General features: G+C 37.5%; 1 protein-coding gene across 1 annotated transcript in view; it reads left to right on the top strand.

The window, feature by feature from the left end:
• TTN (titin) overlaps positions 1 to 25000 on the top strand; it is a 238349-nt gene that overhangs the window by 140466 nt on the left and 72883 nt on the right. The window contains 52 exon segments of the mRNA XM_031058521.1: positions 1 to 129; positions 280 to 419; positions 894 to 1020; positions 1107 to 1370; positions 1479 to 1745; positions 1878 to 2141; positions 2527 to 2666; positions 2795 to 2921; positions 3034 to 3300; positions 3392 to 3658; positions 4114 to 4380; positions 4467 to 4606; positions 5508 to 5634; positions 6389 to 6531; positions 8309 to 8432; positions 9298 to 9564; positions 9720 to 9817; positions 9949 to 10117; positions 10214 to 10480; positions 10623 to 10889; positions 10978 to 11256; positions 11348 to 11756; positions 11860 to 11984; positions 12079 to 12345; positions 12974 to 13243; positions 13438 to 13740; positions 13863 to 14165; positions 14536 to 14723; positions 14807 to 14921; positions 15255 to 15539; positions 15824 to 15975; positions 16106 to 16253; positions 16361 to 16538; positions 16636 to 16757; positions 16856 to 17143; positions 17237 to 17533; positions 17648 to 17834; positions 18370 to 18485; positions 18575 to 18874; positions 19118 to 19417; positions 19509 to 19614; positions 20555 to 20751; positions 20838 to 21143; positions 21257 to 21535; positions 21937 to 22236; positions 22341 to 22643; positions 22741 to 23112; positions 23209 to 23511; positions 23979 to 24278; positions 24383 to 24679; positions 24779 to 24997; position 25000. The exon segment at positions 1 to 129 is cut by the window's left edge and continues 35 nt beyond it; the exon segment at position 25000 is cut by the window's right edge and continues 56 nt beyond it. Coding sequence (XP_030914381.1) covers positions 1 to 129; positions 280 to 419; positions 894 to 1020; positions 1107 to 1370; positions 1479 to 1745; positions 1878 to 2141; positions 2527 to 2666; positions 2795 to 2921; positions 3034 to 3300; positions 3392 to 3658; positions 4114 to 4380; positions 4467 to 4606; positions 5508 to 5634; positions 6389 to 6531; positions 8309 to 8432; positions 9298 to 9564; positions 9720 to 9817; positions 9949 to 10117; positions 10214 to 10480; positions 10623 to 10889; positions 10978 to 11256; positions 11348 to 11756; positions 11860 to 11984; positions 12079 to 12345; positions 12974 to 13243; positions 13438 to 13740; positions 13863 to 14165; positions 14536 to 14723; positions 14807 to 14921; positions 15255 to 15539; positions 15824 to 15975; positions 16106 to 16253; positions 16361 to 16538; positions 16636 to 16757; positions 16856 to 17143; positions 17237 to 17533; positions 17648 to 17834; positions 18370 to 18485; positions 18575 to 18874; positions 19118 to 19417; positions 19509 to 19614; positions 20555 to 20751; positions 20838 to 21143; positions 21257 to 21535; positions 21937 to 22236; positions 22341 to 22643; positions 22741 to 23112; positions 23209 to 23511; positions 23979 to 24278; positions 24383 to 24679; positions 24779 to 24997; position 25000 — 11476 coding nt within the window.

The raw sequence follows: 25000 nt of genomic DNA, 5'->3' as shown, positions 1-25000 counted from the left end.
ACAAGAAAGAAAACTTGAAAGAAGGAAATAAAATTTTCCTGAAAATCAAGAATGCTGGTCCTGCTGATATTGGAGAATATGCAGTGGAAGTTGAAGGTCGCAGATACCCAGCTAAACTGACCCTTGGTGGTAAGGAAGCTTTTATTTGGATTATATTTAATCATCTTGTAGGCCAGTGTTGAAAAACATCTAAATAAAACATTAAAGGTAACCTGAATTATTATTAAAGCTCTATCAAAACTTGATCTAATAATACATGTGTTTATTTGTGCATTGTAGAACGTGAAGTTGAGCTTCTGAAGCCATTGGAGGATGTTACAGTTTATGAGAAGGAAACAGCAAGCTTTGATACAGAAATATCTGAAGATGATATTCCTGGTGAATGGAAGCTGAAAGGAGAAGTCCTGAGACCTTCGCCTGTAAGCATCCTTGAGTTTTAAAACACAATTTATTTAAATTAAATACTGTGAACAATTTCCTTGAATCTTATCTTTATGTTAAGACTTGTCATTGTCACTCAGTCCAGAATATATGATTCAAAAAAACTGATTCTCTAAGTAAGGATTATATTTTATAAAAGCTAAGTTTTGAAGGCCTTCATTTTCTTAAGGTATTACAGCACATAATTCAAGCAATAATAGAAATATCCTACATGCATTGTGGGAATGATTCTGACATTCTGAAGAATTCTGTGGAATGCTGAAGAAATGTATTCCATATTTTAATTATTGAGTCAAAGTATTAACTTTCCTTGAAAAGCAATTTCATTCTTCCTACCTGGTTCTTTACTGTATATACAATGTTTATGAAAATCGCTTTATTGAAAGCACATAGAAGCCAGGCATTTGCATTATGTTGGTATTTGTATTTAACCAAGTCTGTCATCTCTCCAGACGTGTGAAATCAAAGCTGAAGGAGGAAAACGTTTCCTAACCTTACACAAAGTCAAGTTAGAGCAAGCTGGCGAAGTCCTTTACCAGGCCCTGAACGCTGTCACTACGGCCATCCTGACAGTAAAAGGTACAATTTCCCGCAGGGTGTGACACCAGCTTAGACAGAGTTCACATGGAGCTCGTTACAAATGCTGTGTTGTCTTTTGCTTCCAGAAATCGAATTGGACTTTGCTGTGCCCCTGAAAGATGTCACTGTTCCTGAGAAGCGCCAAGCAAGGTTTGAATGTGTCCTTACCAGAGAGGCCAATGTTATATGGTCTAAGGGCACTGATATAATCAAGGTTGGAGAAAAATTTGACATCATTGCAGATGGAAAGAAGCACATTCTTGTTATCAATGATTCACAGTTTGATGATGAGGGAGAATACACTGCTGAAGTTGATGGCAAAAAGAGCACAGCAAGACTGTTTGTGGAAGGCAAGTATTTTCTCATGAACAAAACAACAACAAAAAATATATAAAGAATATATTTTTCAGGACTACATTAGCCTTTTTTCTGATTGTATTTATGTGTCTGCATTACAGGTGTGAGGCTGAAGTTCATATCACCTCTGCAGGATCAAACAGTGAAAGAGGGGGAAACAGCCCACTTTCAGTTTGAGCTTTCTCATGAAGACATGCCTGTGAAATGGTTCAAAAATGACAAGAGACTTCACACAAGCAGAACAGTTTTGATTACTTCAGAAGGCAAAGTTCATAAACTAGAAATGAGAGAAGTAACGCTTGATGATATCTCAGAAATAAAGGCCGTAGTCAAGGACTTGAACACACAAGCCAACCTGAAAGTCTTAGGTAATTACAAAAATAATTTAAAATCTGCTATAGAATAAATATTAACCCTTTTTATAAGTAGCAAGTGACAAAATATTGACATTTTAGTATATTTGTATAACTAATATATCTTATCCACTATGACATTTGTAGAGGCCGATCCATATTTCACTGTCAAATTACAAGACTACAGTGCCGTAGAGAAAGATGATATTACTCTGGAGTGTGAACTTAGCAAAGATGTGCCAGTAAAATGGTACAAAGATGGTGAAGAACTAATAGCTTCCAACAGAATTTCCATAAAAACGGATGGCTTGCGCCGTATCCTGAAGATCAAGAAAGCTGCAGAGAGTGACAAAGGTGTTTATGAGTGTGACTGTGGAACCGACAAGACAAGTGCCAATATCAGCGTGGAGTGTAAGTAATCGTGTCTGCACTAAGGGAAAATAGCAAAACCTTTGTAAGCCAGTGTAGACAGACAGACACTCTCCAGAAAGCAAGACCAAACATGTACCTGTGAAAAGCATGCTGTTATGATGAATGGCTGAAATATCTAGATTTAACTGGAGACAGTTACTCTCTCTGTCCAGTTACCGTCAGGAAATAAAAACAGTTTTGTTCACTATAACAGGCATCTGGCTAAATTATTAGGAAAAATATTCTTTCCAGAAATAACTACATTTTCAGACATAGAAGGAGGCTGTAGACTAGGGAGAGACTTAAGGTGCTTTCCAATATTACATTTCTATGCTATACAATTTGTGAGTAAACAGATGCAAACTTTTGATTTATTTTTTTTTAGCTCGCTTAATTAAAGTGGAGCGCCCCCTGTATGGAGTGGAAGTATTTGTTGGTGAAACAGCACGCTTTGAAATTGAAATTTCTGAGCCTGATGTCCATCCTGTATGGAAGCTAAAAGGAGAAACCCTAACACCTTCACCTGTAAGAATTCTTCTTTATTTTTAGACCATCATTTCCAGTAGAAAAACATGATTAATAATAGTGTTTTCTTAGTGGTTTCTTAGAATATTAATATTTGTGGTGGGATGTGTGTGTTTCTTTATCACCAGGACTGTGAAATCATTGAAGATGGGAAGAAGCATATTCTTGTCCTTCATAACTGCAAACTTGATATGACTGGAGAAGTGTCTTTCCAAGCTGCCAATGCTAAAAGTGCTGCGAATCTGAAAGTGAAAGGTACAGTCTGCACTTGGCCAACATTTCCATGTGTATTTCAGGGCATCAGAACAAATCTAGTGTCAGAAAGCACTGTATGAACTGATGTGAAAAAGCTCTTCTTTGATTTCAGAACTGCCTCTTATCTTCATCACTCCGCTAAGTGATGTGAAGGTCTTTGAGAAGGATGAAGCTAAGTTTGAATGTGAAGTATCCAGAGAGCCCAAGACTTTCCGCTGGTTGAAAGGAACAGAAGAGATCACTCCTGATGAAAGATTTGAAATCATTTCAGACGGAACAAAGCATGCTCTGATTATTAAATCTGTTGCCTTTGAGGATGAAGTAAAATACACATTTGAAGCTGAGGATAAAAGGACAAGTGCCAAGCTAATTATTGAAGGTTTGTTAGACTTTGTCTTTCTAGGGAAGTTTTGCATCATATACTTGCATAGTTTCTATTGATAACATTATGACACGTTTTGTTGTTATAGGTATCCGCCTGAAATTCATCACTCCTCTCAAGGATGTAACAAAGAAGGAGCGAGAAACTGCAGAGTTCACTGTGGAACTCTCCCATGAAAATATCACTGTGGTCTGGTTCAAGAATGACCAACGATTACATACCAGCAAAGTGGTTTCAATGACAGATGATGGCAAATTCCATACACTCACAATCAAAGATCTTACTATTGATGATACTTCTCAGATAAAAGTGGAAGCTATGGGCAAATCCTCAGAAGCTAAACTCACTGTTCTTGGTAAGAATACCCCAAAAAATTTACCTGATGTATATTATCAGAAGAGTTTTATTAATAAAAATCAGTAATCAGAAGGTCTTGGGGTTGGCCTAAATCTAAATTATGATTTTGAAAATCTAACCTTTTTTTTTCTTCCTTGAGTCTCCATTTACCTATTCACGAAGGATGATTACAATAACTTTAAAGTTTCATGCAACATTGCAAAGTTGCAAAGTTAGTAAGTACATACTTAAAGCAGTGCTCTAAAACTCCTAGAGCATCAAAAGAATGTTGTCAGTAATATTAGTAATTCCCTGAATAATTTATTGTTTTCTTTTTTGTAACAGAACTGTGAAAAAGGACTATAATCCTTCTTGTGGGATATAAACAGGAAATATATTTTATGGTAGAAATGAGTTGTTCTTTCTAGGAGACTAAAACTTCAGACTGAAATATATCTTAACTTTTGCTTGCAGAGGGAGACCCTTATTTCACTGGGAAGCTGCAGGATTACACTGCTGTGGAGAAAGATGAAGTAATCTTACAATGTGAAATCAGCAAAGCAGATGCCCCAGTGAAATGGATGAAGGATGGCAAGCCAATTACTGCATCAAAGAATGTTGTTATTAAGGCTGACGGCAAAAAGAGAATCCTTATTCTCAAGAAAGCTTTGAAGAAAGACATTGGACAGTACACTTGTGACTGTGGTACTGACCAAACCTCTGCTAAGCTTGACATTGAAGGTATGGCTATTTTAATGGGCTGCTTGGTAGAAGTCTTTTGGGATCTGCTAGAAACTGAGGGAGTCAATTGTGTTTTTCTTCTCCAGACCGGGATATTGAGATTGTGCGACCACTATACAGTGTGGAGGTGATTGAGACAGAGACTGCCCGTTTTGATATTGAAATCTCTGAGGAAGGTGTCCATGGCAATTGGAAGCTAAAAGGAGAACCTCTGACTGAATCAGCTGTAAGCAAATATTTCATTATGTTTTTTATGTGTGTCTCAACACTTTGCAGGGAAGTGGAGTATGAGGGAAGGTGACTGCAGAAACTAAATTTGATTTCCTGCTTTCAGGAAGAGTCACTATTTTACAAATAGTGGGTTTTTTAATTAATAATGTTTTAAATGTAGTACAAATGTAATCCAAAATAGCTAAATAATAAATGATTTTTACATAAAATGGTACATTCTGTGTTGCTAACAATACCTAACAATCATGTATCCAAAGTGCAAAGACCTTGAGGAATTCACTTAAACACAATTTTCATGTTTTTTCCTGTGGGTTTTGAGTTATATTTGGTTTAAATAGATGTAGATAACATTTCCAAACTCTTTTGCATTTCTGTGACAGCTAAAATTGGAGTATAATGGTATAGAGCTTAATCAAATATTATAAACTCCTTGTTGGAAAGATCTGGAAAATAAAGAAAAATACAATCACAGTTGGCAATAATCTGGCTTCTATGTAATGGCATAAATGTGAATACAGAAAGATTGGAAGTGTCATGAAAATCACTGTCTCAATAAAAGAAGGAACAGACTTCTCAAGGGAAGATCACAGCACAAGCTGAGCAATTTCTAGTTCCCATGGGGGAACTAGGCCTCTGACTGATCTACATATATATTTATATATTTGCTACTAAGTCAGCACAGAAATGTGTTGCCTCTTCCCCTAAATTTCCAACTGTATTAAGAGAGTTTGAAAGGAAAGACCTATGAATGAATGTTTATGGGGTATATTTCACATGGGCCCAAGAGTTGTGAATGGAGTAGAAGAAAACAGATTCATGGTATGAGAAGGAGGGGCTCTTTTGGTGAGTAGTACAAAAGAGATACTGAAAAAACTATTTCAATTCTGTTTTTGCAGGAATGTGAAATCAAGGAGGAAGGGAAAAAGCACTTCCTTACACTGTACAATGTACGCTTAGATCAAGCTGGTGGAGTAGATTTTCAAGCAGCAAATGCCAAGTCTGGTGCCCACCTTCGAGTGAAACGTGAGTGTCTTTTAAACTGTAATTAATTTATTAATTAAGTGAAAACATGGTACCCACTGCATCTTTGGAATGGCTGGCAAATTTTTATACTGTATTGAACCCACAGCAATCCTTTCCAAAACAGCAGCTGAGGGATTAGTTACTCAGGTTGTCTTAATTTTTTTTTGTTAAGGAATGTCCTATGTGTTTTTAACCTTATATATCATTTATTCACATAGGAGAAATAAAATTAAGGAGATGGCCTTGAAGGTTGCTTAATAGTCTGGCATAATACATGCTGTTATGAAATCAAATATTGCAAGCAAAGGCTGTGCTGCATCTAAGTGTCACGTTAGCTGGAAAGGATAGGATAACAGTGACATCTGGGGATAGGGTTAAGAGCTTGATGGACAGGGACAGACTACATGGTTGAAGACCACTTGTTTCCCACTCCAATCCTGGCCCTCGCTATTTTGGAAACACATGCCTTATCTAGCAACAGGCATGCAAGGCTTGGCAAGGAGACAGATGCAGAGCAACTTTCCTGCTGACCTTGTTCAATTTAAAGAAACACACTCTGCAAATAGGAAATTGTAGGTGACCAACCCTCCCCTAAGAACCCAGGGTGGCCTCTTCTATTTCGGGAATTTAAAGAGCAGCATTGCGATGTCTGGCTCTCTTGAGGGAAGCCACCATGGAGATTAGTACATAAGGGCAGCAGCTCTCTCTTGGGTAGAAGTGACTAATCTAAAAATTATGTCTTCTCCTTACCAAGCTCGAGTAATTGGCTTGCTGAGACCCCTCAAGGATGTAACAGTGACAGCTGGGGAATCAGCAACCTTCGATTGCGAACTCTCTTATGAGGGAATCCCAGTAGAATGGTTCCTGAAAGGAAAGAAACTGGAGCCCAGTGATCAGGTAAAAAAACTAAACTTTACTTTTTCTCATGTTTACTCCTCCTTCTTGTCTTTCAAGTCTCTTCCCCTGCTTTGTTTCTTATTTATTCTCTCCCAGCTGAAGTACTAAGGCACAGCACTATTTTAGTACTGCTGTGTCAAATGCTAAATTGTCCCTAAATCAGATACAACAGTTTTTCCCAGAAGTTCCAGTATTCTGGAATGCTGCAATTATTTATCATACAAAGGGAAACAAAGGTTCCAAAATACCAATCATTCCAACAGTGATTTTGTACCTGATTCTGTTGGAGACTCAGCCACAAGGATACTGAATAATTTTTGCTCAGGTTACCTGTGGTTACAGTGAGAGAATTTTGAAAGGTGCTATCAGGAAAAGCCTTTTTTTCTCCTGAATGCTGAGTTGCAGTCCAATTCAACATATAAGGGGATTAAGAGGATTCAAATTCCATTTCAGGCATTTGTTCTGGCTCTCCAGATAACTCTCTGGGCAGATTTGCTTGTCAAGCACTTCTCACTAGCTATTTTTAACCCTTCATCAAGTGCTGGCTCTTAACTCTGAGATGTGAGCAGCCTGGAATGCAGTCAATTTAATGTTTAAAGTTAATGATAGGGGAAACAAATAAAGAAACATAAATTACTAGATTAAGAAATGGAAACAGATATTACTGGTTGTAAGACTTCTTTTTCGCATACTAGGCCTAAAAAAGTAATGCAAATTCAAATAAAAGTTGGAAACTTAAGACAAAGTAAACTTTCAAGGCATTGCATGACCTAACGAAGTTTCTGAACCTGTAATAAAGCTGCTAATAATACTTTGGTACAGATTGCTATTTCTTTTAGATACAATTTTTAACGTATTTTTTTCAGGTTTTGCTAGATCTTTCTGAGCTTTAAGAAATTTGCATAAATAAATATTTAATTTTTTAAAAAAGAATGTAGCAATATCAAAACAGATCATTGTAACAAGGGATCCTATTTAAGGACACATAAACAAAGATAATTACTTTGAGTTTCAGAATAAAAATGTGAAAAGCTATTGATCAGTGCAGTGGATTGGTAGTTATGATTGCCTGGCAAGAAAAATATTATATGTTTGGTATAATTCTGTATAATGGAACATTATTTTGGTCTTTTCTGCCTGAGCTATCATTTTAATTACATGAAAAAAAAATCAGATTTCATGTAGCTTACATATACAGTCAAAAGTGTCATTTGAACAGTTGAAACTTTATCAGGATGAAATTGAGAGTAAACCATATATTTACTCAATGTATCACTTTCTACCCATTCAAAATAGCCTCTTGAAATACATTTACAACTGTCTTTAAGAATCAATCGAATTTTACAAGTTTCATTTTAGGTATTTGCTAATTCAAACGATTTTATTACCTCTGTGGCTGCCATTCAGCTGAACATTTATAGCCTTTATTCATTGAAGTGATTTTTTTGTTTACTGTGATTGCAAAGTAGTTTCTGCAATAGTTAATCACAGAAACTAGTATTTTAGGCAGAAAGGTTTACCAAATTTTAATAATAAATAGATAAATTGGCATTTCCAGAGAAGTGTATGTGGGGGCTGCCAAACCTCTTCGTAGTTGAAAATGTTTTTCCTTTACATGTAGCCAGCAGTAATGCTATGTACAAAAGGAAGTTGTAAAAACTTCACAAGAAAGTGGACAACCAAACTCCACAAATCATAAATAGCATTCTGTTTCATGAAATATTTCTTAAATACTTGTTGCAGATGTTCACAGTGGGGTTTTTATGTATTTTGTAAGGTTGTGACCCGTGCTGAAGGGAGAGTTCACACACTTATTCTCAGAGACGTCAAGTTAACAGATGCAGGAGAGGTATCACTGACAGCAAAAGATTTCAGAACTCAAGCAAATCTTTTTGTGAAAGGTAAGTCAGTCATTTTAGTTAAACCATAATCAACATTAATGTTCCATTTATGATTCATCCTGGAATAGGAAACTTTGATAAATACACGTTATTTTATCAAAGAGTGGGATTGTATATACAGTATTCAACTGGTAGATAACTTCCCTGATTGAAAAATCAACCTACATAAAATCTCTTCACAGAAGAGCTGAACAAGGGAGAACATTGGAAATGGGTCAAATCTGGGAGATAAACCAGTTCATTAGGACTTCCAGGGCTTTGCTGCAGTCTTAAACATTCAATTGGCCTCAAGAGGACCCACAAATACCAGCCTTTGTGGCTTCCAGTGGCTTTTTCTGTTCTTTTGAATATCCAGAAACCTGTCAGAGTATAACTGCTCCATCAGTCAAGGGATAAGATAACATTATCTGTACACCCACTTGTACTGCTTGCAGGCTGTGTTATCTTTCAGAAGGAAAAGAACTGCACGCACTGATCCAGTAATTCAAGGAAAAACTGAAAAAAAAAACCCTAAGCATTCTCTAAGCTCACAGTGTGAGTTTAGAGTCTCTGAGATTACATGGGTATGGTTCAGCTAAAGAAATTGAGTTGCAAGGCCTTGTGATGATTTTTAATTAAAAACCCCAAGGACAAGGATATCATCCAGTCTAATCTTACAGTAGGCTAAAAATGAGGAAATTACCCTGAATTAACAAAAAATGTCTGTGTATTAAAAATAAAAACTGTTTTAAGAAACCTTCAGTAGGGACATCCAAGAGCCTTTTTGTCAAGGAAAATTAGTAAACAGCATAGGATAGTTCTATGCAAGCAGAAGACTGCCTGTAGTTTAGATATTTGCTATCAAAAATGTATCTGTTTCATTTAGAACCCCCAGTTGAATTTACTAAACCACTTGAGGACCAGACTGTTGAAGAGGAAGCCACTGCAGTACTGGAATGTGAAGTCTCCAGGGAAAATGCAAAAGTTAAATGGTTCAAAAATGGAGAAGAAATTCACAAATCGAAGAAGTATGATATCATTTCTGAAGGGAGGGTCAGAAAACTCATCATCCGCGGTTGCACACTGGATGATGCAAAAACATATGCCTGTGATGCTAAGGATTTTAAGACATCGTGTTTTCTCAATGTGGAGCGTGAGTAATTCACAGTTTTCTACAAAATGTCTGGGTGCTGAAAAGGCAATGTACAAGTGTCTATGACTGGGAGTAATATCAATGTTGGCAATTTTTTACTTCTCTAGCGTAACTTCCCTCTACTAGAAATTTAAAAATTTTCTATTCTCTTACAGCTATTCGTGTCGACTTCCTTAAACCCCTGACTGACCTTGAGGTTAAAGAAAAAGAATCTGCTCGGTTTGAATGTGAAATTTCTCGTCCAAATGTCAAGGTCTGTAGTGACACTTTTTAATCTCAGTAACTCCTTCAGCTAGAGGGGAACACTTTGATATATTGCTATAAAAGAACACACTGAAATTTGTGATGGGTGTGTTTAAACCATGTTAATTTGTTCTGGAACAGGTGAAGTGGTTTAAAGATGGCATGGAAATTAGAAAAGGCAAAAAGTATGACATAATTTCTAAAGGTGCAGAACACATTCTTGTCATCAGTAAATGTGTCTTTGATGATGAAGCTGAATATTCCTGTGAAGCAAAAACAGCTCGAACTTCCGGCCTGCTTACAGTGATAGGTAAACACAGTGAAATATAATATGTGAAAAATAAAGATGTGAGAGTGAGGGGGGGTTATGGCAGGCTTTAATCATCTTTCAAAATTCCTTTTGCAGAGGAAGAGGCTGTTTTCACAAAAAATCTTCCTGATCTTGAAGTAAATGAAAATGACACTGTAAAATTGATCTGTGAAGTTTCAAAGCCTAATGCTGAAGTTATTTGGCTTAAAGGAGATGAAGAGGTGCCTGATGGTGGCAGATTTGAACACATTTCTGATGGTAGAAAGAGAATTCTTGTTATACATAATGCTCATCCTGAAGATGCTGCCAAATATACTTGCAAGCTCCCAAGCTCTAGTACAACAGGAAAACTTACTGTACATGGTAAGAGTACTTCTTTGGTGGGCTTATATCCTGGAAAAAAAATTAAAACATTTGAAAATCAGTAATAATACACAACTTGGTTTATTGCATTCACAAGTAAAAAATAATATATATATATCTCTACAAAAATGTTTTCTTTCAGAACTTGCAGCAGAATTTCTTACCAGACCACAAAACCTTGAGGTTCTTGAAGGAGAAAAAGCTGAATTTGTCTGTTCAGTATCCAAAGAAGCCATTACAGTACAGTGGCTAAGGGGTGACACAGTCCTGGAGCCTGGTGATAAGTACGACATCATTTCAGATGGCAAAAAGAGAACACTTGTGGTTAAAGAATCTGTTCTAGGAGATACAGGAATGTATACTGTCATGGTTGGTGAAGCTAAAGCTACAGCACACTTAGCAGTGATTGGTAAGTTTTATTTCATCAATGTGTAGGTTGTTTTGTTGCATTCTTTATACTACATGATGTCCTATTTCTTCTGTTTTCTCAATTTCAGAAAAACTCAAGATTATAACTCCTCTTAAGGACCAAGAAGTTACTGAGTGTCAAGAAATTATCTTCAACTGTGAAGTCAATAAAGAAGGTGCCAAAGAGAAGTGGTACAAAAATGATGAGGCAATATTTGATAGTGCAAAGTACATTATTGTTCAGAAGGGTGTTGTCTACACTCTCAGAATCAGAGACGCAGAGTTGAAAGATCAAGCTACCTATACCATCTCACTGACAAACCAGAGAGGTGAACACGTTAAAAGCTCTGCTGCCTTAAAAGTATTAGGTAAATAACTTGCACTACATTAAAATTGTTTCATCATTTACATTCCATTTTATATGAGGTTGTAAAAATGTTTGCTTTATTGTCATAACAGAGGAGGATCTCAGAATTGTTGAGCCCCTTGAAGACATTGAGACCATGGAAAAGAAAACTGTCACATTCTGGTGCAAAGTCAATCGCCTTAATGCAACTCTCAAATGGACAAAGAATGGAGAAGAGATCACATTTGACAGGCGTGTTTTGTACAAAATTGACAAATTCAAGCACTCATTGATCATTAAAGACTGTGGGTTTGTAGATGAAGGCGAATATACTGTTACTGCTGGACAAGACAAATCAGTTGCAGAGCTTCTCATCACAGAAGCACCAGCAGATTTCACTGAACATCTTCAGGACCAGACTGTCACTGAATTTGATGATGCTGTCTTTACATGCCAGCTTTCCAAAGAGAAAGTCAGTGTAAAATGGTACAGAAATGGAAGAGAAATCAAAGAGGGCAAAAAGTATGTACATTTTATTATGCTTCTTCATGTGCTAAACATGCTTGTTTTACTTTATTGCTTTGTCTGGAAACTAAAATACTGCCTATTTTTCTCCTCCATAAAGATACCAGTTTGAAAAAGATGGAAATCTGCACAGGTTAATCATAAAAGACTGTAGACTAGATGATGAGTGTGAATATTCCTGTGGAGTGGATGACAGGAGATCTAGGGCAAGGCTTTTTGTTGAAGGTATGTGTAAAATTGGATGGGATTTATTTCAACATTATTTGATAATAGTAGAAACAATCAAAAATAATACTGAATAAATCAACATTTATTTCAGAAATCCCTGTTGAGATTATTCGACCACCACAAGATATTTATGAAGCTCCGGGTGCAGATGTCATCTTCATGGCTGAATTGAACAAAGATGGTGTAGAGGTCAAGTGGTTGAGGAACAACATGATTATCATCCAAGGTGACAAACATCAGATGATGAGTGAAGGAAAGGTCCACAGGCTGCAGGTGTGTGACATAAAGCCCCGTGACCAAGGGGAATACAGATTTATCGCCAAAGACAAGGAAGCTAGAGCTAAGCTTGAACTAGCTGGTAAGTTGCTTGTTTTGTGCTCCTTTTATAGAATCTTAGATTCGTGAACTTAGTTTCTAACTAAACTGATTCTTGCTCTTTCAAGGGGTTGAACTAAAACGAATACACAGTCAACCTGAGAAAAGTGTTAAACTATTTGAGGATTGTTTAACAAGTCTGTTAAACTATGTGAATATGAATTTAAGCAATAAACCTTTTTTGTTATACCACGCTGATCCAGCTGTTGAGGAAAACCCATCGCTTTTCAATGTGTATTTGCCAAAAGCAAGATTTAAGATTAAAGGAAGTGTAAGCTTTTAATTAAGTCACTAAAAACAATGAAAATTATTTGGCCTACTCATTTAAGTCATATTAGACATATAATTCCTGATTTGTCTATTTTACAGAATAGTTAAAATAGTTCTCAACCAGCAACTCCTTCTTTCCTGATTTTATAGGAGGACACAGTAGATTCCAACCAGCCTGTATTTCTTTCTCTGGAGTTATTCTATGAGTACATGAGGGATTTCCTTAGAGTTTACGCTCCTTTTACTTTTCTGTGTTAGCTTCTTTGCTGACTGCACAAGTATATCAATTTTTGTACACATATATATGCAAGTACTGAACTTTTCACATTCATCTTTCTTAGCTGCACCTAAAATCAAGACTGGTGATCAAAACCTTGTGGTTGATGTTGGGAAACCTTTAACTATGACTGTCCCATATGATGCCTACCCAAGAGCAGAAGCTGAATGGTTTAAAGCAGGAGAAAGTCTGCCCACAACAACTGTTGATACAACAACTGACTGCACTACCTTCAAAATTTATGAAGCAAAGAAATCAGATAAGGGAAGGTACAGGATTGTGCTTCGAAACAAACATGGCCAGGCAGAAGCATTCATCAATGTAGAGGTCATTGGTAAGTACTTGTATTATTAAACTTTGCTTACCATATTTCACAGAGTAAAAAAGCCTTTATTGAGGGAGAAACCCTCTGCTTCCCCTCATGGGAAAGCTGTAGATCATATTGAGGTCTCCCCTCAAACTCCTCTTCTCTAGCCAGAGGGGAGAAAATTGATACAATGCCCTGAAGTATTGTCATATCTTTAATAGATGTTCCAGGTCCAGTGAGAAACTTGGAAGTCACTGAAACTTACGATGGTGAAGTTGGTCTCGCATGGCAAGAACCAGAAAGTGATGGTGGAAGTAAAATCATAGGCTATGTCGTTGAAAGACGTGATATCAAGCGTAAGACCTGGATTGTGGCCACAGATCGTGCTGAAAATTGTGAATACACTGTTACTGGACTTCAGAAAGGAGGAGTTGAGTACCTCTTCCGTGTCAGTGCACGCAACAGAGTGGGCACTGGTGAGCCAGTGGAAACAGACACACCTGTGGAAGCTAAGAGCAAATTTGGTGAGCAGAAGTTACAAAAAACTCAGTGTTTGATGTTTGTGTAGAAAAAACAGTACAAATTCTAACAATAGGAAAAACCTACATGTCTTGGTTTTCCTTTTTCCTTCTAAAATAAAATGCAGATGTTCCTGGTCCACCTCAAAATGTAGAAGTTAGTGATGTGAACAGGTTTGGAGCCACACTTAGCTGGGAACCACCTGAGGATGATGGAGGATCCCCGATTACTGGCTACGTTATTGAGCTGCGTAACAGAGCTACCATCAGATGGGAGCCAGCTATGACCACAGGAGCTGATGAACTGTCAGCTGTCCTGACTGATGTTGTGGAAAATGAAGAGTATTTCTTCAGAGTAAGAGCTCAAAACATGGTTGGAGTTGGCAAACCAAGTCCTGCTACACGTGCAGTAAAAATCATGGATCCAATTGGTGAGTATGCAAAGTATGTATAATTATGATTGCATTATGAGACAGGAGTATTTTGGATACCATGTGTGCAGGAAAGTTCAACTGACAAACATGTGTGCTGCAAATACTGTGTACAGTTATATTTTCCCTATTCCCTACTTTTGTCCTTCAAACATAGCAGGAATACCTTGCTACCACTTGGTTTAGTAAGAACTGCAAATATTTTTTTTCTCTGAAGTAAGGATGCAACCTCAATTTAAAAAAAATCAGTTTAGAAAAAGCTATGCAAAGGCTTTAAAAACCATACTGTTAGATAGAAACACTTAATTTGCAGAACCATGCTGCTTTATCAGTTGCATTAATTTATTTGTCTCTTTTTTTTTTTTTTCAGAGAGACCAAGTCCTCCCATTAACCTTGAGCATTCAGATCAAACTAAGTCATCAGTTCAGCTCACGTGGGAACCCCCTCTCGAAGATGGAGGAAGTCCAATCTTAGGCTATATTATTGAAAGGCAAGAGGAAGGAACAGACAAGTGGATTCGTTGTAACCCAAAACTAGTACCTGCTCTTACTTTTAAGGTACAATGTTCTCTTCATCAGCAGGTAAAATGTGCAGATAATTTTTAATATGAGGTAGTAAATAATTGTTTGTGTGTTTTTAGGTCACTGGATTGAAACAAGGATCCAGTTATTACTACAGAGTCTCAGCAGAAAATGCAGCTGGTGTGTCTGACCCAGCAGAGGCTATTGGGCCATTAACTGCAGATGATGCTTTTGGTAAGCCACATGCCATTTTGTTTAAACAATTAGATAAGGCACACAATTAATGTGCCTTATCTGATTGTTTAAACAGTGCATCTTGTGGGTAATACGTGTATTTTTCACCAGATAACCAGTACACCTTGGGCATTTGAGTTCATGAGCTACTTCTCCTCCATTATAAATTTTGCAGATAATTATCTGTACTATGAGATAGAGGCCTGTTAGGTTGCCTGAGGAGCAAGGCATGACCTTTTGTCTCCTGACATACCTTTGTGGAAAGTGCAGAGAAGATCCCTAAAAAAAAAAATCTCAAGATAATTTATTGAATCCTCTTTCCATTCCTTTCAGTTGAACCTACAATGGACCTAAGTGCATTTAAGGATGGGCTGGAAGTTATTGTACCAGAGCCAATCAAGATCCGTGTTCCCATCACTGGGTACCCTGTGCCAACTGCCACCTGGTATTTTGGTGACCAAGTCTTAGAAGAGGGTGATCGTGTAAAAATGAAGACCACTGCCTCCTTTGCAGAACTCGTAATTACTCCGAGTGAGCGCCCAGACAAGGGAATTTATTTCTTGACATTAGAAAACCCTGTGTCATCTGTTACAGGAGAAATTAATGTTAATGTCATTGGTAAGTGGACATGTATATGTTTTAGCAGTAACATTCCACATTTGTCTTGTTAAAATCTAATTAGGTTAATAATGTATAATCTTACACCATCCAACCAAGAATATTAAAATATAACTAAAAACTAGAAATCCCTCCTCAAAAAAACTCTTTTCTAGTTTTCAATATGTAACTTTTCAGTTTAAAGAGGAATGAATTACCAAGACTAAGTCTTCTGGTAGATACATTACATAGAGATCATCTATCAAACACCAATTACAAAATAATACAATGTCTGTGACTTCTAGCTTGTCCAAGTGCACCGAGAGAGCTCAACGTTTTAGAAGTACTCAAGAGTACAGTGCAGCTCGCATGGGAACCTCCAGAAGATGATGGTGGAAGTCCAGTCACTGGCTATATAATTGAAAAACGTGAAGTAAGCCGGAAAACGTGGAGCAAAGTAAGTTAATTCTTTCTCATTTGAATTTCTATATTATTTTCACATGTGCTACTGAGTTTTATGTCTTATTTTTGTAATCACTCTTTGGAAATGAATTTTAAAAACACATTGGAACCTTTCTTCTCTTTAGGTTACGGATCATATTGTTGACCAAGAATTCACTGTACCTGACCTTGTCCAAGGGAAAGAATATTTATTTAGAGTTTTTGCATGCAATAAATGTGGCCCTGGAGAACCTGCATATATTGATGAACCTGTAAATATGTCAATACCAGCAAGTAAGCATATTTGAAATTTTGTTGATTTTCTTCAAAGTAAGATATAAGAATAATATATCTTCCTTAGACTGGTTTCTAAGACCCCATATGTTTTTAATTTTTAATAGCGGTGCCTGACCCACCAGAAAATGTTAAGTGGAGAAATCCAACATCAAAAGGAATCTTCCTAACATGGGAGCCTCCCAAATATGATGGTGGTGCACGCATTAAGGGTTATCTGGTGGAAAAATCCCAACGTGGCACAGACAAGTGGGAGATATGTGGGGAGCCTGTTATTGAAACAAAGTAAGTAAATTGACCAGTAGATAAATCCTCTTAATTAATTGTGCCATTGTCACCACTCTAAATATTTTAATTTTTTTTTTTTTTTTTTTTTTGACAGAATGAAAGTAACAAAGCTCCAGGAAGGAGAGTGGTATGCTTATCGGGTTAAGGCTTTGAACAGAATGGGGGCAAGTAGGCCAAGTAAGCCAACTGATGATATTCAGGCCATTGATGCAAAAGGTAACTACTTCACCTGCTAAATTGCCATAGCTGCTTTATTTTTACCAGTCTCTGAAATACTGTTTCTCTAACAACATTTTCATTCTCTCCCAAATCAGAGGCTCCAGAAATTTTCTTAGATGTGAAGCTTCTTGCTGGACTTACTGTGAAAGCTGGAACTAAAATTGAGCTGCCAGCTAAAGTAACTGGAAAGCCTGAGCCCCAGGTTACTTGGACCAAGGCTGACAAAATATTGAGACCTGACAACAGAATCACCATTGAAAGCCAACCTAATCATTCTACAGTCACTATTACAGACAGCAAGAGGAGTGACAGTGGAACCTATATCATAGAAGCTGTAAATTCCAGTGGACGTGCTACCGCTGTTGTTGAAGTTAATGTTCTCGGTATGCATGTACTTTATGTTATTTATATAAATCATTAGTAATGTAGCAAGGTATGCAAGCAGAAAATTAACATTCACATCTTGTCCTCTACAGATAAACCTGGTCCACCAGCTGCATTTGATGTAACAGAAATCACAAACGAGTCCTGCCTTCTAACCTGGAATCCTCCACGAGATGATGGGGGTTCTAAAATTACCAACTACGTCCTTGAGAAAAGAGCTACAGACAGCGAAATATGGGACAAGTTGTCATCAACTATTAAAGATACAAAATTCAGAGCTACCAATTTAACTCCTCATAAAGAATATGTGTTTCGAGTCAGTGCTGAAAACATGTATGGTGTTGGGGAGCCAGCACAGTGTAGCCCCATCATTGCCAAATATTCATTTGGTTAGTTAATTAAATTAATGATAAATTATTACAGTATTTTAACAGGAAGGAAAAAAAAACCCTGACTAATGGTTTCGGTTTTCGTTTGTTTTTTTTTTTAATTAATTTATACAGATCCGCCAGGCCCTCCAACAGGTCTCAAGCCCACAGAGGTCACTAAAGATTCAGTCACTTTAACATGGAATGAACCAGATGAAGATGGTGGCAGCCCCATAACTGGCTACTGGGTTGAAAGATATGATCCTGAGCAGGATAAATGGATAAAATGCAACAAAATGCCAGTGAAAGATACAACATTCAAGTAAGACTATAGTCACTTTAGGGTGAAATTTATCACAGAGACATAAAAATTTAACAGTAGCTTTTAAAATAAGTTTTACTTTGTTTTTATTTTTTTCCTAGTTTCTATAAGTTTTGATCCAACTACCTCCGGTAGCTTGCTTTTTAAATTAGTTTTAATGAGGTGAATCTTTACAGAAGAATTTATTTTCTTTTAAGTGTTATGCTCAATAATTCCTGTGCTTAACAATTCCATCAGATATTCTAACATAGCAGGGACATGGTCATCTTAAGTACCAATTTACCAAAATCCTTAGGGTTTTTTTCTCCTGATACTCTCATTAACTAAAAACCATGGAACATGCAAAAGTCCAAGATGGTTCTCAAAACATTCATTCAGCCATTTTAGTGTTGACAATGTGTTGACATCATTAGCTGTAATTTGGGTATTTTCAGATTTTCCAAGTTATCTGTGGTATAAATAGTGGAGAGAATGATGTTTTAGAAATTAATCAATGCCTAGGTTTGGTTTAATCAAATTTAATTTTAATTTCCAGAGTTAAAGGTCTTACAAATAAGAAGAAGTATAAGTTCCGTGTCTTGGCAGAGAATCTTGCAGGACCTGGAAAACCAAGCCGGGAAACAGAGCCAATCTTAGTGAAAGATCCAATTGGTACAACACATTTTTTAATGGTTTAATTTAGCAACAATAACATTAAAAATTGTTATCAATGACATATTTAATACTGGACTCTTGTCTAGATCCACCATGGCCTCCTGGAAAGCCAACTGTGAAAGATATTGGCAAGACATTCCTTACCCTGAACTGGACAAAGCCAGAACATGATGGAGGGGCAAAAATTGAATCGTACGTCATTGAGCTGTTAAAGACTGGAACAGACGAATGGGTGAGAGTGGCTGAAGGAGTTCCAACAACTGAACACTTCCTCAAAGATCTTATGGAGAAACAAGAATATTCATTCCGTGTGAGAGCTGTGAACAAGGCTGGCGAGAGTGAGCCCAGTGAGCCCAGTGACCCTGTGCTGTGCAAGGAGAGGCTCTGTGAGTACTGTTTCAGAACGGACTGCTACTGCAAATGCAGTCTCTGACTTCTAAAAAGCCCCATGTCTGTCTGTCTTTGTAGGTACTAAATTAACTCTTGGAAGGCTTATGAAATACTGAAGTCTGCCCTGCTTCAGTTCAGGAAATACAAAGTTTTAATAGTTTTGGAGTATTCCCTGTCTTCCAAGATCTTTTGTGGGAATTGCAACATTCTGGTTTATTTTTTCTTTTCCTATTTTGCAGATCCTCCTTCACCACCCCGATGGCTTGAAGTTATTAATATTACTAAAAATACAGCAGATCTTAAATGGACAGTACCAGAAAAAGATGGAGGTTCCCCAATTACCAACTACATTGTTGAGAAAAGAGATGTAAGGCGGAAGGGCTGGCAGACAGTTGATACGACAGTGAAGGATACCAAGTACACAGTAAGCCCACTGACTGAAGGCTCACTCTATGTGTTCCGTGTGGCTGCTGAAAATGCCATTGGACAGAGTGACTACTGTGAAATTGAAGACTCAGTGCTTGCTAAAGATACTTTCAGTAAGTTTTGATTTGCTTACTGAGTGATCACTAGTTCATATGTCATGAATTCATAGTCTTCTAACATGTGCCTTTTTTTTTTTTACCTTAGCAACACCTGGGCCTCCATATGCCCTTACAATAGTTGAAGTGAAAAAAGGCCATGTTGATTTGAAGTGGGAGCCACCTAAGAATGATGGTGGCAGACCAATTCAAAGGTAAGGTCATTTTAAGTTTACATAGGCTCCTGTAGTTAAATATCTTTTAACAAGTGAAGATGTTTCTCTCAAAATATTTACATTTTAAATTGAAACATTTTATATTAAAAATACGTGGATGGATTTAAGAGAAGCAATGAAGGGCTGGATTTTAAAATGTAGAAATGATGCAAATAAAATACCTGATGTGCCTGAACAGTGAATGTGTGTCAACATCCTCAAAACACCATATAATAATTAGGAGCTACAAAAAAAAAAATGTGACCATACTCTCCAGTTCCTGCAGAATAATAGCCACTTAAAATCATCTAGCACATAGTATGCTCATATTTTCCTTCTGCCTTTGTCATTCAGACTGTATACATTCAGCTAAAATTAGTCTTTTCAGATCATTTTCTTGTTTATAACACTTTTCAAACAGACTGTTTTACTCCTTCCCAGTCACAAAAAGCACGTCTTAAACCAACAAACAACTAGAGAGATCTGCCTGAAGAAACAGAAGTCACTCAATTTGCATTACTTTGCCATAGCCTGTCCTAAGCAGAATTTTGACAGCCAAGTAATACAAATATTCTCAATGGACTGACCACTGAGATCCAAACTAGCAAAGATACGAGTATAGCTTGGAGGTTCTTTTGCCTCTGCAGCTCTCTACAACCTGAGAACACAGTTCAGTTCAGTTCTAAAACACAGAACAAAGTTCAAGAATTGACAGTCAGACCTGGGTCTGTCAGTGATGTCAGCCCTATTAGGGGCTGAGACCTACTAGGACTGGGTGGCTAAAGTGTGAAGAAAAGTTAATTGAATCTACTATCCATTATTCTCTTTACTTTTCCATTGTCTAAACTAGTCTAATCTCTTTTAAAAAATGTATTTTCTTGAAGAAGTCTGAAGTCTTCCTATTTCAAATGCCTCATAGTATTTTTCCCAATCTCTTCAGATATGTTATTGAAAAGAAAGAAAAGCTGGCTACTCGCTGGGTAAAAGCTGGGAAGACAGCTGGTCCAGATTGCAATTTCAGAGTGACAGATGTCATTGAAGGTACAGATGTACAGTTCCAGGTCCGTGCAGAAAATGAAGCTGGATGTGGTCATCCCAGTGAACCAACTGACCTCGTTCATATTGAAGATCCAACAAGTAAGTAGAATAATACAGTATGTGAATTTTAGAAGCAGTGTACTGTTCTGGGAGGAAAATCACACCATACTTCTCCATTTCTGCAGGCCCTCCTTCACCTCCTCAGGATTTACATGTCACAGATGCAGGCCGAAAGCACATTTGCATTGCTTGGAAACCTCCTGAGAAGAATGGTGGAAGTCCTATTATTGGATACAATGTTGAGATGTGTGAAGCAGGAACAGAAAAATGGATGCGAATCAATTCTCGTCCAATTAAAGATCTAAAATGTAAAGTGGACGAGGGAGTTGTTCCAGACAAAGAATATGTGCTGAGAGTCAGAGCTGTCAATGCTGTTGGAGCTAGTGAGCCATCAGACATCTCAGAAAAAGTTGTTGCCAAGGACCCAGACTGTAAGAATAAATTCCTTTTTCTTTTTTTCTTTTTTTTTTTTGTCAGATCTGCATAACTAAAAAACAGAATGGTGTTTGGCAACTTTCTGATAACATTATGCTTACCTTTACAGGTAATCCAACCATTGATCTGCAAACTCGTGACATTGTTGTTGTTAAAGGACAGAAGCTAAGTATTCCTATACCCTTCAGAGCTGTTCCATCCCCAACTATAACATGGCACAAAGATGGCAAGGAGTTGAAAGCTGGTGACAGAACAACCATGAAGAGTGACTACACCTCTGCATTGCTTGAAGTGATAGACAGTGTTCATGCTGATGCTGGTGTTTATACTATCACACTGGAGAACAAGCTGGCATCAACAACTGGCTCAGTCAATGTCAAAGTCATAGGTAACTGTGTTCTTCCATTCTGAGAAATATGCTTATCTTCACTTGGGCCCTCAGCTGACAGAAGACAGGGCTAGAAAGATACGGTTTCTGCCAGGCAGAAAAATCACTTCAACTCAGACACGTGTAGATTGATGTTATGAAGTCCCATGAAAAAGCACTTTACCTGAAGTTGCTCTAACTATTCAGTGACTGTTCAAAGCCCAAATATAAAAATTTTTTATATTTAAGAATTCTGACTATATTTCATCTTTGGGAGCAGAAATTCATATAGATGCTCTGTAGTCCACATTTGTGTTCTTTGCTTTCTGCAAAGCAGAGAAATGAAATATAATTTCATATTTATAAGAATACACATTCACATCTATTTAATTAACTAATTGTTTCATTCTTATTTAAAACAGGTCCACCTGGACAGTGTAAAGACATCAAGGCAAGCGAAGTAACTAAGAATTCTTGCAAAGTATCCTGGGAGCCTCCAGACTTTGATGGTGGTACTCCTATTTTGCATTACGTTCTGGAACGCAGGGAAGCTGGTCGTAAAACATACATCCCAGTCATGTCTGGTGAAAATAAGCTTTCATGGCAAGTCAAAGATCTTATACCAAATTGTGAATATTACTTCCGTGTTAAAGCTGTCAATAAGATTGGAGGGGGTGATTATCTTGAACTAAGAAACCCGATCATTGCAGAAGACCCAAAACGTAAGTTTGTATTTCTATTAAATAATCTAAAAAATTGAATTTTAAATAAAACCTTCATACTCACTTTTCTCATATGATCCCTCTTTTGATCTACTCTTTCACAGAGCCCCCAGATCCACCTGTCGACCTTGAAGTCCATAATCCAACATCAAAATCAGTAACTCTTACATGGAAACCACCCCTGTTTGATGGAGGAAGCAAGATTATGGGCTATATAATAGAGAAGCTTGCTAAGGGCAAAGAGAGATGGGAGAGATGCAATGACTGTCTGGTACCCTTACTAACTTACACGGTGAAAGGCCTTGAGGAAGGAAAGGAGTATCAGTTCCGTGCTCGTGCTGAGAATGCTGCTGGCATCAGTGAGCCTTCTCGGATTACTCCTTTTGTGAAAGCTGTGGATCCTATTGGTATGAATTGTTCATTAGATCATTTGTATTAATTGCCATATATCCTGAGACATGTTGAAAGATTCTATGCTTCATTTCTCATTCTTTGTTATTACAGAGGCTCCAAAAGTCTTCCTTGCTGCAAACCTACAGTCTGGCCTTGAGGTGAAGAGAGGTGATGAGATCGTACTTGAGGCACATATTTCAGGGTCACCCTATCCATCTATTACTTGGCTGAGGAATGATGAAGTTGTCAGACCAGAGGATATCAAAAAGAGAGTAACAGCACCTAAAAAGAAGAAGGGTGAAGCTGAAGAAGAGAAACCTTTCCAGCTTTCACTGCCAGAACGTATGAGTGTTGACAACCATAAGGAAGGAGAGTCCATACTATCAGTTCGTGACTCCATTAGAGCAGACCATGGCACATTTACAATTAAAGTAGAAAATGATCATGGAGTTGCAAAAGCCTCATGTGAAGTCAATGTGTTGGGTATGTAAAGAATGTCCTCAAAACACTTAGTTGTTCTGAGTATTAGGTAAGAAGTGCACAAGTTGAGTACTCATCATTTTTCTTGTTTACTAACAGATACACCTGGGCCACCAGTCAACTTTGTATTTGAAGATTTGAGGAAAAATTCTGTCCTTTGCAAGTGGGAGCCTCCCCTTGATGATGGTGGAAGTGAAATCCTAAACTATGTACTGGAAAAGAAAGACAATACAAAAGCTGACATGGGCTGGGTCACTGTCAGTTCAACACTCAGGCATTGCAAATTCCATGTAACAAAACTGATTGAAGGAAAAGAGTATCTATTCCGTGTATTTGCTGAAAATAGAGTTGGAGCAGGACCACCATGTGTTTCAAAACCAATGACAGCTAAAGATCCTTTCTGTAAGTTTTAATTTTGAAAAACGACATTTTCTGAAAACAAGGTGTAAAACTCTAACAGACTGTTAGAATACTCAGCTTTATCTGTGTAGATGTTTCCCAGAAGAAACTTGAGCTATGTGATACTTATTGCACATCATTTTAAACCATTGAAATACAAAGAACTATCAAAAATACTCTAATTTCAATAGTAAACACATAAGAATGATGATCACTGTCATAAAACTTTACCCTTAAAACACTTAACATCTGAATAGTGACAATCTTTGTGCTTCATAGACTAGTATTCTTATGAAAAAAGAGAGCCATTGCAAATTTGCTTGCTGATCACCTTTAGGAATCAAAGGTTCTAAGAGAGCAGAAAAACTATGAATTAAAATTAGTAGTTTCTTATATCATAGTGCTCTCTTAGCTTTGAGTAAGCTCTGAAGAGTCAGCAATGATGGCAAAACCACCTTTTTGTTTTTCAGCTCCACCAGATGCACCTAATAAGCCTGATGTGGAAGATGTAACTAGCAACAGTATGCTGGTTAAGTGGAATGAACCAAAAGATAATGGCAGCCCTATCATAGGATACTGGATTGAAAAACGTGAAATCAATAGTACTCATTGGGCTCGGGTCAACAGGAACCTTGTGAATGCTCTGGAAGTAAGAGTTGAAGGACTGTTGGAAGGTTTAACTTACATCTTCAGAGTGTGTGCTGAAAATGCAGCTGGCCCTGGTAAATTTAGTCCACCATCAGATCCAAAAACTGCGCAAGACCCAATAAGTAAGTGGATTAGCAGAAGCTAATAGCAGACAGTTGACAAGATAGGATTCATAGCCTTTAACTTTTATTTACACTTATTTGTTTGTTTATTTATTTATTTATAGTGCCACCTGGTCCCCCGATTCCAAGGATTGCTGACACAAGTGCAACTTCCATTGAGCTAGAATGGCAACCTCCTGTGTATAACGGTGGTGGAGATATCACTGGTTACCATGTGTACAAACAACTGATGGGTGTAAATGAGTGGTCACGCTGCACAGCAAAACCCATTAAGGTCCTGCAGTTTACTGTTGGAGAGGTGAGGGAAGGTGCAGACTATAAACTCCGTGTTACTGCACTCAATGCGGCTGGCGAAGGACCACCTGGGGAAACTGAACCCGCAACAGTTGCAGAACCTAAAGGTATTGCGATTGTATTATTTTTAAGATATGTCCAGATGCTTAAAAGGTGGTTTTGAATCCCTCCCTCCAACTACTGAACTGTTTCTCTTTCTTCCACAGAGCCTCCCACTGTTGAGCTGGATGTTTCTGTGAAAGCAGGCATTCAGGTCATGGCTGGACAGACTATTAAAATTCCTGCTACTGTGACAGGGCGTCCTGCTCCCACCATTACATGGGCTATAGATGAGGGGGAATTAGACAAAGATCGAGTTGTTATTGAAAATGTTGGCACAAAATCTGAGTTAACCATTAAGAATGCATTGAGAAAAGACCATGGAAGAT

Source organism: Geospiza fortis, unplaced genomic scaffold (genome assembly GCF_000277835.1).
Source record: "Geospiza fortis unplaced genomic scaffold, GeoFor_1.0 scaffold112, whole genome shotgun sequence".
In the NCBI taxonomy this organism is placed as follows: domain Eukaryota; kingdom Metazoa; phylum Chordata; class Aves; order Passeriformes; family Thraupidae; genus Geospiza; species Geospiza fortis.
The sequence above is the reverse complement of the archived record's forward strand: the minus strand, read 5'-3'. Positions and strand labels throughout refer to the sequence as shown.